At 37.0% G+C, this 11,556-nt stretch overlaps 2 protein-coding genes across 2 annotated transcripts in view; both read right to left on the bottom strand.

Annotated features, from left to right (window-relative positions):
* LOC103130860 (poly [ADP-ribose] polymerase 14-like) overlaps positions 1–635 on the bottom strand; it is an 11,550-nt gene extending 10,915 nt beyond the window's left edge. Inside the window, exon 1 of the mRNA XM_007542373.2 lies at positions 336–635. Within this exon, the coding sequence (XP_007542435.1) occupies positions 336–510 (175 nt within the window). The 5' untranslated portion in view covers positions 511–635. The remainder of the gene's footprint in view (positions 1–335) is intronic.
* A 582-nt stretch (positions 636–1,217) lies between these two features.
* Positions 1,218–10,281, bottom strand: LOC103130859 (poly [ADP-ribose] polymerase 14-like). The gene is made up of 15 exons (XM_007542372.2): positions 10,030–10,281; positions 7,847–7,939; positions 7,463–7,699; positions 7,149–7,373; positions 7,002–7,068; positions 5,886–6,032; positions 5,699–5,758; positions 5,277–5,453; positions 4,957–5,095; positions 4,798–4,856; positions 3,798–3,877; positions 3,505–3,724; positions 3,259–3,413; positions 3,006–3,183; positions 1,218–2,867 (listed from the first exon to the last, which is right to left on the bottom strand). Exons 2-15 carry the CDS (start codon positions 7,937–7,939, stop codon positions 2,587–2,589), a joined length of 2,118 nt encoding a protein of 705 aa, XP_007542434.1. The 5' UTR covers positions 10,030–10,281; the 3' UTR covers positions 1,218–2,586.
* Positions 10,282–11,556: the final 1,275 nt, after the last annotated feature.

Here is an 11,556-nt window from a genome sequence, read left to right as displayed (position 1 = left end):
TATATATATATAAACACACATCATTATCCCAGCTATTTAAAAGTTAAATTATGCAACAGCTGAACACTCGGGTGTGAAAGTGAAACTATGAACTGTCCTATGTCTAAAAATAGAAAGGAATATACGCAGCCTAGCAGAAAAAAAAAACCCTGAATAACATATTAACAAAACATTCTATATGTCTACTAAAATACCTTCCTAAACTAATAAAATATACATATAATATCACTATGTATGCTGCGACATCCTCCTGTTAAATTTTACTTTCGCTTTCACTGCAACTCATTCTTAGAAAAGAAAGTTGAACTGCATATTCAATGAGTCCGCTGTCTTACCTTGTTCATCTTTAAAAGCAATGCTGTAAACTGTTCCGCCGACTTCAGTCAACGAGCCGCTCTCTCCTCCGCCCGATTTGCGCCGAATCTGGAAATAATTTTCTATCTTCTTCTTTTGTTCGTCGTTCAAACGGTCGCAGTTAAAGAAGACGGGAAACTTGTAAGAAGCGTCCATGGTGAGCGCTAATTGAAGAAGCTGACGAATAAACTTGGAAGTTTATTCCACCTGGAAGCCGCACCTGAACGCGGCTCCGGCTGTTCGGAAATCAGCTGGCATTTTGCATGACGAGTTTGCGCACACGCGCTTCCTGTTATTGATATGAGCCGACGTCAACAGAGGGGGGACGATGTCTGACAACAAGGTTCTGCAACTTATCAGCACCGAAATCTCAAATGCTTGTAAAGACAGGATATAACTTTCTCCATTTTATTTTACATAAAGAAATAATGACACAATTTGTCATTTTAATGTAGGACAAGTTTAATGTTTTTCCCTGGGGCTTCCATTACTGCAACAGAAATAAAGTTATGTAAAGTTATGGTGAAATGAATAAATAAACAAATAAATAAATAGATCACCCCCCATCCCAAATTTACCAGTGGTATAAAGAAATACACTGTGTTTATTCATGCATCTATTTGAAAAAAATAAATTTCTAGTTTGTAAATATTGTATTTTATCCTTTTTTTGTCCAATTAACAAAAGTCTGAACAATATGTGCTCAGTATATGTTACACAGTGGTTCAAGGGTATTCACAGTGGTTATGGACCAAAGCCCAAATTGCTAAAACCCTCTAACACACATCACTTCACATTATCTGTTCAGCAAAACGTCCTCTAAATAAAATGTTGATTTCAAACATTTGTATTGTCACATTTTAAAAATTTCATAAATGTTTAAACCGCTTCTGTGTCTGGTACGAAAACATTTATTGACCACAGTGGGTTTGTAGAACATAAAACATAGCAAAAAGTACAGTAATAAAAAAACAAATCACCAGTGATGTAAGACTAGCATAAGCAGCTCAGACAAAATCAACAAGCTGAGTCCATATATTTTAAAACACAAAAGTGTTAAAATAAAGCAGTCCATTCATGGTTGTAAGACCTTTCTGTCAAACACTCAGGCACCATCACCCAATTAGTTAATAAGCTAAAATCCATGGGAGACGCAGAGCTGCACTGAATATTAGTTATTGCTAATAAGTTTTCCCATTTACAATATATCCCATTACAAAATACAATTTACCAAACCCCTCAGCACAATACAAATACAAAATGTTCTTGCATATTTCAGAAAGTAGTTATGATTTTAAAAAAAAGGGGAGTTATTTTCAAATTTACTCATGTTCTGAGAAAAGTAGGAGGGACTACTTTCACAAGCAGTTGTGAAAGATCTGCAATTACTCTACATATATACTAATTTAAACAGCCTGGTACGATTATGATTTTTATGAACTGATTATTGGTTATTTATTTTCAAGAGCTTGAAGTTGGCTGGTACTTGTAAACAAACAATACTGGCACTTCCTGAGTGTGACATCTCTCCTTTTTGACCTCCCATTCAACCTGGAGGTTAAAATCCAACCACACAATACAGTCAGATCTGAAAATGTAGGTCAAACTAATTCAAGACATCATGTGTACTACGGCGGAAGGATAATGGGGTAAAGTGTCTAACAACTGACTACATGTTGTGGATTGCTTTTATGTAGAAAGCAATCCTCCTTGTATCAGTCAAATTAAAATCAACTAACTTTGCAGAAAGTGATTACCTTACCAAACATTTCTCGTTAGACCTTTAGAACCTTAAAAGTACCAAAAACAATACTAACTACAGTGGATACAAATGGATGTTTTGTAATTTTCTGAATATTCCAGTGAGCACTGTTGGGGTCATGACTGGCAAAGGAAAATTCATCCATAGGACACAGAAATAAGAAACACTCAAAAAAAAAATAAAGCAATCCAATAGCAATAGCCAAGGTATACTCTTAGGAAGACTCTGGATTAGCAGAGTCCCTTTTTCCTTGTAACAGCTGGTAATGCACTTAGCCGCTACAGAGCAAGCAAGTTGAAACTTGTCTACAGTTTGCTGCAAAATGGTGGAACCAGATTTCAAAACACAGGTAGGAAACACAGGTGGGATTTTATATCAAACCAGTGGCACTGAGAAGAGGAACGTCACAGTGAGTGAACAGTGACTACGAATTGCAAGGTGTGAATGTTTCCGAGTGTCCTTGGTTTTGCTCAGCTGAAGGTGATGAGGTACTCTGGGTAGGCCTGGTCGTCGTGGAAGATAACAAAGATGGTGGGCTGCACCTGACAGTTTACCAAGCTGTCGAAGCAGTCGGTAGGGTCTGTACCTCGAGGAGGGGGGGCTTTCATGGTGGAATTACCAACTGTATAGCGGCCGGTAATAACACGCGCAACGTACAGTCGCTTTAGGCCCAATTCGTCTGCTAAGGAGTAGTGGACGGCTGAGAAATTTGCGTTGACAGCAAAGTACACCCCCTTTCCGAACGCTGTAGCTGTAAGAAAGTTACACAAAAACAAATCCACTTAACACAATGATAAACATTTTGGGATTGATTGTGTTTGTCATTTTGCATTAGTCGTTATATTCTGGGAACGCTTTTTTTTTTTTTTTTTTTTAAATCAAGTCTTACCATGCTGTCCTGCGTAACTCCTGTCGAATCGGTCTCTTTCGATGGTTTTGCATGATTTTGCAGATGTGCCATGGTAGAGAAACTTTTCACCCAGGTCTGCTTCGCCGTTCTTGGAAAGTATGCGGTACCGGCAGATGCTGAAGGCGTGCCACAGGTAGACGTTCTGCACTCGCTCAATCTGCGTTCCAAAAAATTAGTCGCATTTTGTTTTTGCTGGGATAATTTGAAGATGTTTCTGTGTAAGCAAACTTACCTTGTGAATGGTGTAGGAAGTAGTTTTATGGAAATTGTTGGCCACTTCCTGATACTCGGGCGATTTAGGGTCTAACTCTACCTTTTTAAAGTGCTGCCCAGTCATAGGTTCCCAGTGTGGCGGTAACTCCAGCGCCAAAGCAGAAGCCACATTGTCTAATCGAATAATTTTGAGATTTTAAATGCTGAAAAAGTTCAGTTAGACATTGAATAATGGGAACATGAGAAACTACAACATGCAGCATACCAGGCTCAGCTGCCACATTTTTCATTTTGTACGATGCGCCTGTCGAACAGTCTGTTGCTTCTCTGGTTTTTAAGTTTACTGTGAAGCGTTTGCCATCCTTTGTCGACATATCCAAAGACATTTCTCTCTTCAAGTCAGCTTCCTTGTCAAGCAGGCAGAGTTCCAGCAATTCTCCACTTTCATCTTCAATCGCCCACTTTGCTCCCTCTGGAAGCTCACCCTGCAAATATTTCATGACATTGACAACAGAAGATTTCTTGTGACTCCACTGGATCAGGTGTTGGCACCATTACCATTTGGTCTTGTGGTGATGTAGACGATGAGCTTGCTAAATACATGTCCAGTATTTTCTTTGTTGGTCGTTTAGAGAACCCTAAAACAGGAAATGTATATCTTTAAAGAACTGCTTTTTCCTTACAGGCTTCATTAACATTTTTGACTGATGAGATTGTAAAAGGAAAGAAAAATAACCAAACATTAGCAGAATTTGGTCAAAATCTACAAGACTAACGGACCAACAGAACAGACTACATTTTATGATTTTTAATTTTCAGAATGTTGGCAAGAAAGTCAAGGACTTCAGGCTCCAACACAATTTTAATATGTAAAGTGCAACCTGGTTAAGTAAATATAACAGGTCCTACTGCTATATGTGTAGTTATGCTACTTGCTTCAGTCCATGTTGTTCCAAAACTTCACAGGACATCAGCAATGATAAAGTGACCTGAAGAAGTGTCACTTTATCATTGACACTTCTTGTCAATGATAAAGAAGTGTCACTTCTTTATCATTAGATAAAGTGACACTTTACCATTAGAGAGGCATTAGAGAACTGCCTCTCTAATGTTTGCTTGAACTGGACTTTTATATTTGGCATGAATGGCCCATAATTCATGTCCAGGTACATGAATTATAAGTGTAGATGACGTTTTGCCAGCGTAGGCTGAATATGATTGGTTTTGTAGATGAGGCATGTGACCTGTGGTGTTTAGTTTCAAATCACTGAGATGAAGAAAACTAAAGAATAACCAACTAAACTAAGAATGGATGGTGGAGAAAGTATGCTCTAATGTCCCCAAGTAAGTAAGTTTAGGAAAAAGGAATAAGAAGCGGTGCAGATCCTTCATGCTGTAACTTTGCCCAGAAAGTGTAACTTCCCTTTATCTAGATTTAAATGATGCAATACAAATAAAAGCAAAATAATTTTTACTAAGTTTGTTGTATTATCTATATGAGTGGGTTGAATTACTAATCTATGTCAAAATGGTTCACTGAAGGAAATGTAAATAAAACCTAGAAAGCTGAACCAGCTCTGAAAGTCATCCTGCTGACAGCGACTCTCCAGCTCGGATCTGTTGGAACATTACAACGTTACAATATTAAAACAGTGCATCACGACCTAAAGAAAAAAAAAAAACACATATTATGGCTGCTGTGAGTTCACCATCTAACCTGAAAGCCTGAAAGACCTGTTTTTCCAGGATAACGATGCGGATCAGAGATACAAAATCTGGATTCATCTCCTTGACAGCCACGGCCATGCCGTCCAGCATTGCTTTACAAGATTCACCAAAGAGCATACCGGCCTGTCCTGTAAGGGTGAACAAACAGCTTTAAGTTGACATGCTACTATTAGCTGTGTTTCTATGGTTAACATAACTCATTATTAATTTTAACCCTAAAATTTGAACTTTTTCCCTTCTTCTCACCTAACAGATTAACTACTGTAAGCAAGTATGTATGTAATGACACACAGATAAGCTTATTCAAACCTGTGTTAATGGCTGGGAAGGCCACTGAGCCGTACCCTTTGCTCTCACAGAGCTGCAGGATTTTTTTGCAAGTGCTACGGATCCTATGGGTGCTGCCCTTGAACCTGGCATGGATTATTTGTTTGCATCCAAGCTTCCCAGCTGATGTTGTGCACATGAGGTCTTCTGGAGTGCCCACTAAAGGCAAACAAAAGCAAACATGATGTTCTGTATTCTTTATCTGAAACATATTCCAATTACAGTTAGACAATAGCTTTCATATGAGGGCATCTGGAAGTCAAAAAGTATTAAAAATGAATATGACAGTTGATCCAAAGCCTACTTTTGCTCACTTTTGATTTGGTCTTAAGTGATTCAAGAATGCATTTCCTATGAACATTAAAAAAATGATTTTTTTTTATATATCTGTCAATGATGCTTACCTTGTACCAACTCAGCATGGACAGCTGGGCCTGCTGCTTGCAGAATGGCTTTGGAGACACCTTTGAAATGTATAAGATACACGAATCAGTAAGAATGAAGGCCAACTGAAATGCTATTTATAAGGAAACCAGTAAAACCCATTTGTTCTTTTCCATGTTTATTAAAAAGTAAACACTCAAATATTACCAAACCATAGATTAGAAAAGTTGGTCGTGTTGACAATGACATCAGTTCCTGCGTTTACGATGTCGCCGCAGACGAGCTGAAGTTTGACTGTGCCGATCATGGCTGTGATCTCGTCATCGACTGCAGACACACATTGGTAAAAGGAACCTGGAGGGGTGGCAGCAAAAACAAAACATGTTTTTCATTTTAATCTCAAATGTTATAAATCAAACTGGTTCAATGTACTTTCCTGGTCATTTTGTTGTGCCTGTTCTAATAATATAACATCTGTAAATTCCAACAATATGTTTAAATTTAGACTTCTGAAGTATAAGTTGGAGACAAATCTAAAATGTTCAGTCGATCAAAACTTTTATGCAGTTATTATAGATAATATTTATTGGTATTGTACCAACATACTGTACAGTGTGTAGAAATACAACTGATATAGTTTTCATGTCCCCTAAATGTCTTTTATTTGTCTGATGTAATATTCTAATCTTAAATGTCATGTTTTCATTCACTGTAAACAGAAGAATAAAACAAGTTACCCCTTAAATAATGTTATAAGTTACTGAATAGGTCTGTATATAATATGACTATGCCGAAGTGGTTATTGCAAATTTTGTACATAAGGTTTTATAAAAGTGTAAAAAGTCCTGGTTTCATGGCAGTCTGTATAGATTTTGCTCCCTTTAATCATCCTGGTCATCTGTAAAATTAAACTAATTGATACACTGAATACTTTTCTTATAAACTATATAAGCACTTATTTAATTTTTCTTGTTGTTGAATTGGATCACAAGCTAGTGGTTCAACACTAAAGGACCAGTAAAAATGGCAGAAGGGCAAAAGTTACCAGTGGGAATAAGAGGTAACAAATTGAAGGATAATGATTTATGGTCAGAACTTCTTAAGGGTTGCCACTTCAGTATGTATTCCACAAAGCTAGATAGCTTAGCTTAGCATTAGGAAGATTCTTACAGTAAAAATGCAGTTCAAATATTAAACATCAGAAGGTCATTGGCCAGAGGCCAAATAGTCAGAATGCTGATCAAATACAGATGAGATAACAATAATATGTTAAGATCATTTAGATACAATTCACAGTATTATGAAAAATATAAGTTATATAACCTTCAGCTAAATTAACATGGCTTATGTATCCTTTTTGAAGCAACACACCCTGGGTACACTTAAAAGCCTGTAAAAGAAAAAAAAAAGTAAAAAAAAAAAAGTGTCAAACTTTCAATTTTAAAACAAAAGTGATAAGATTTCTCTAACCTGGCTCGATTGTTTGTCCTTTGGGTAAACAATGACCCGAACTAGGAAGGGCGACTTCCTGGTCCGGTTTTGTCCATATACACCAATCTCCTCCAGAAGAATTGTGGAAGCAATTTTGTGTGGAAAGCGTAAGAGAGCGCCGGTCCCAAGAACCGGCAGAGCTACTGAACTGTAGCCTCTGACTTTACAGACAGACAGAATCCGTTTGATTCCCTGTCGTAGCGCCTGGAAAGTGAAGGCAACGCTTGTTGAAGTTTTGAAAAAGACACGGAAACGGCAAAATTTGGAGTACGATTTTTACACGAGTTCATCACCTGGACTGCAGTTCCATGTTCATTATTATCCCAGCAGAGTAGGTTGAGGAAGATGACTGCTTTACATTTAAGACCAGGTAGGCCCTCAACCACAACTGTTTCACTTGGCAGAGTCGCCTTTCCCGTTTCCTTGCTAAACTTTTCTTCCAGCTGTTCTCCAATTATATTGCTCAAAGTGTTTCCAATGCGAGAAGAGAGAGGATCATGGCCAATCATAGGACATACGATGGCATCATCCTAGAGGAGGAAAACATATGTTTCAACTAGCTAAACACCAGCATAAACATCATGTTTAATCTAGAGTTTAACACAATCTTAAACATCCGTAATAAAGTATTGAGGTATTTATTGATGCAATTCTGACATGGATTCACGGTTTCTTACCTGCTGATCCTCAATGGCTCCTTGAACAACCTCCACTTGGTAACCAGTTCCAGGAGCGGCTCCACTTGCTGCTGGTTGGCCCGGAAAATACATCTGAAATGCCAAAAACTTGTTACCTGAGAATGCCCGTCACGTGCTTACTTGTCCCTCTCAGCCTATTAGTATGACTTTGCTCAGATGTCATCCACCCTAACTGCCATGACAGGTACGATAGCCTCAGAGGTAGCTGTGAGGCAAATTCATTGCTGAGTTTTGTATTTCATGATATTTTTCAAGGCGAACATGTTTTTAGTAGCACTTCTTCGATTCAGCCTTGGAGCATTTAAAAGAACTGCTTGATTTGTGTTGGTAGGAGTGTAGAAGTGTTTTTTTTATTATTATTATTACTTTTTAGGAAAGTAGAGATATGTTTCTGATATATTTGCCAGCGGAACAAGAAAAATTATTTGACACACAAAGTTGCTTGCCAAAAGAGAAAGCTGCTGCTCTCCGTTTCAACATGCTACAATATTATTTTTACTTAAAACATACTGTGAATTTTCTGCTGGCATCCTGCTTTTTGAAGAATGTAAAATATTCTGGGGGTTTTGTAGGTTTTCTTGCCTCCTTCTGTTTTTAGAATGCATTCAATCTGTGCTTAAAAAGCAAATCAGATAACGTCCTGATGCGATAACCATCAGGGCGTTACCTGATGTCCTGATGTCCTTTTCAACACCTTCAAAATGTGTTGAAAAGGTCAACACCTTGATATTATCATTCGTCCCTCTGCAGTAATTTTCATCTGTTGAGATGGTGACTCTTTTTAAATACAAATCATCAAATGCTTCCAGCAAGTTTTAAGGACTGAAGGACAGCGGAGTTTGTTAGGTAATTAACTCAGATGAATTAGGAGAGCATCTAGTCAGGGAAAAGAAAAATATTGTAATAGCTGTAAATCAAGACCTGGATAAATCCTGTCAATGACATTTAATCGTGTCTTAAGAACGGTGGACTGAATTACTTACAAGTTGAAATCTGTCATATGAACTTGAGTGAGTGATGCTTCTCATTCTCGCAAGTGCAACACCAGCTATCGTGCTATGGAAAGTTGTCTGAGGGATTGCGATTAGTGTGTACAATTCAACCATTTTTCCATGTCAATTTTGCATTCAGCTGAAATACAATAAAGTTTCCCTGTCCATGAATTTACCAACTATCTGATTTTCCGTCAGAGTTTAATCCCCCGAAATCGTTGTATGTTTAGCAACTGTAAATCAATAAATTCATGCATCATTTACAGCAACTAGTTTGGGTTCCTTGAGATATTGCCCAGATTTTTTTTTATTTATTTATTTTTATTTGTAAACAAGTAGAACTTATTGTTGAAGACTTTCCAAACTCACCTCTGACTAGCTCGCTAAACTCCACCACAAACATTAGCATGTACTTACAGGACACTTTGCTTAGCTGAGGCTGAAAAGAAAGCAAGAATTTGTCCTTTTTTATATGTACACTGAACATTTGTCTGAATTGTTCGCACACAGTCATCTCTCAGTTGTCAGGTAAGCTTTATGAAGTTGTCTGGAAAAGCCCTTACATGTTTTTCCACGTTTCTTAAAGTCTGAACAAAGTTCACTTATCCATTATGAAATCTCATTCTATATGAAAAAAATATATAGAGCAAGAATTTTATGACAATTTTACATAGTGTGTATTTCATTTTTATTTTGTAATCTATTATATTGTTGTTTTAGAGACAATATTCCAGTTTAATTTATCACCCCCCCCACCACCACCACCACCTAAGGTTTGAAGACACTGCAGTTACTTCGCTTTGTACTTCATACACTGTTCTTGAAGTATATATTTAAACACTAACACTTGGCTTTTCTTTGTTTCTTTCGTGTTTTGACAGGTTCGGGTATCTAGGATTTGGATTATTTAACTACAGTGTTCTTCCTCAGCATGTGAGCTGAGAGGCGAAAGTGAAACCTAGAAGAGTGAAACCTAGAAGAGTGCCTGTTTTTTTTTTTTTTTTTTTTTGTTTTTTAATATCGACAGCAACAAATATAGCAATAAACAGTTAGCAAAAAACAAAAAAACAAAAGCGGCAAGTCAAGTAAAAAAAAAAAAAAAACTGTGAAAGCCAGTAATTATTCCACGACAGGATAAGAAACTTTAGCAAATTTATTTTTGTTTCTTACCTTCCCTCTCCTTAAAAGCAAAGCAATGTAATAAACTTTCACCCCCGCCAACTATATGACTCTCTTCCGGAATCTCCTTTCGTTCGACAAGACCAATTAAGGTGTAGCCTTTCTTTGACCGTGGTTCAGACAGAAGAAGGCATAAATCAAGGCAGCAGTGGAGTTGTCACAGAGCGGAGGACAGCTGGAATGTTTAGGTCGAGTTTGCTCGTTTGCGCCGCCTGTCGGTCAGGTGTCGGTATACGTAAGCATGCAACGCTTGTGGCTGCACCTGTTTGCAAAACCGCAATAAAAATATAATAGACGTCGTTATCATAATTACTAAAAAGAAGAATGCAATCCTTAATGAATACTAATGTTTTGATGGTAATTATAGCGCCTCAATGTCAATAAATAAAGAAGTAAATAAATATCTTTAAAAGATTCTGGAAACTTTGAACTACTTTTTGCTTATAGGTATTTTTGGTTCTGTAAAATAAATACATTTAATTAGGTGCAATTTGTCAAAAGATATTTAAACATAAGCAATACAAAAAAACTCCACACATTTCTGCCTAAGAATTACATAATGCTGAAATGAAAGCCATTAAAAATGTCATTTTTGATTTCACATATATACTATCATGAATGAATACATTAGTTCGAGTAATTATTTAATTAATTAGTAGCTCTGAGATTTATTTTTGACCCCCCAGCAAAACTGATCACATATTTCAGGATATTAGTGCACAGATCTTCTTGAAGTAAAGCTGTCAGATGAACAATAATGTTGCAATTTACTTTATTAATCCTTGTAAGTCTGAAAGAATATTTAGTTCATAAGAAGGCGCGTTAGCATCCCAGGAGTGACTGTGTGATTGGTGCTGCTTTTGAAAATGCAACAAATAATCAAAAAGCACAGCGGGGACATTTTAAGAGGAATCAGAGGAAAAGAAGAAGTATTTGAAAATGATGCTGCAAAGTCTTACTTTGGGAAGTGGAAGTAATTTTTACTTTCACATCCATCTGTCCATGTGTGGTTGAAGACATTTTAACAGATAAAGCAAATGGTTGCATAGTCAAATACTCTGACAGTTAATAAAATAAAATAAAATGAAAACCGACTAGGTGAAATAAATGGAATGCCTTCACATTCTATGTAAAATACAGCAAGCAAAAATTGTTTTACAAACAAAATGTTTTATTTGAAGTGAAAAAACTTAACACTGCAAATCATATTAGAAAAAAAATTGAATAGTTTTGGTTTAATATTGTAATATTAATATATTTCACCCTTTCTTCAGTTATTTTTGTTCTCCACCAGAGGGCGTCATGGAGCACGGTTGGAAGGTTTCAGCACCTGGCTGTGCTGCTGCACACCTCAAATCAATCAAGCCTCATCAGGAGCTTAAGATCATGTTTAAATCCTGACTTTCCTCCTTGTGTTTCCTCCTCCGAGGTTATGAAGATTGTAGTGATGGGTAAATGAGGCGTCATGAGGCGTTTCGACTCATAGCAACACTGTATTGATACTGTGTCGATACTGTG

The sequence above is a fragment of the Poecilia formosa genome, unplaced genomic scaffold (genome assembly GCF_000485575.1).
Source record: "Poecilia formosa unplaced genomic scaffold, Poecilia_formosa-5.1.2 Scaffold685, whole genome shotgun sequence".
NCBI classification, from domain to species: domain Eukaryota; kingdom Metazoa; phylum Chordata; class Actinopteri; order Cyprinodontiformes; family Poeciliidae; genus Poecilia; species Poecilia formosa.
The sequence above is the reverse complement of the archived record's forward strand: the minus strand, read 5'-3'. Positions and strand labels throughout refer to the sequence as shown.

Excerpts from the sequence above, each read along its gene's own strand:
- LOC103130859 (XM_007542372.2), bottom strand. The coding sequence starts at position 7,939 with ATGTATTTTCCGGGCCAACCAGCAGCAAGTGGAGCCGCTCCTGGAACT. Across the intron at positions 7,374-7,462 it reads AACATGGAACTGCAGTCCAG|GCGCTACGACAGGGAATCAA; the intron begins GTGATGAACTCG and ends TTCACTTTCCAG. Across the intron at positions 2,868-3,005 it reads GAGTTACGCAGGACAGCATG|CTACAGCGTTCGGAAAGGGG; the intron begins GTAAGACTTGAT and ends ACTTTCTTACAG.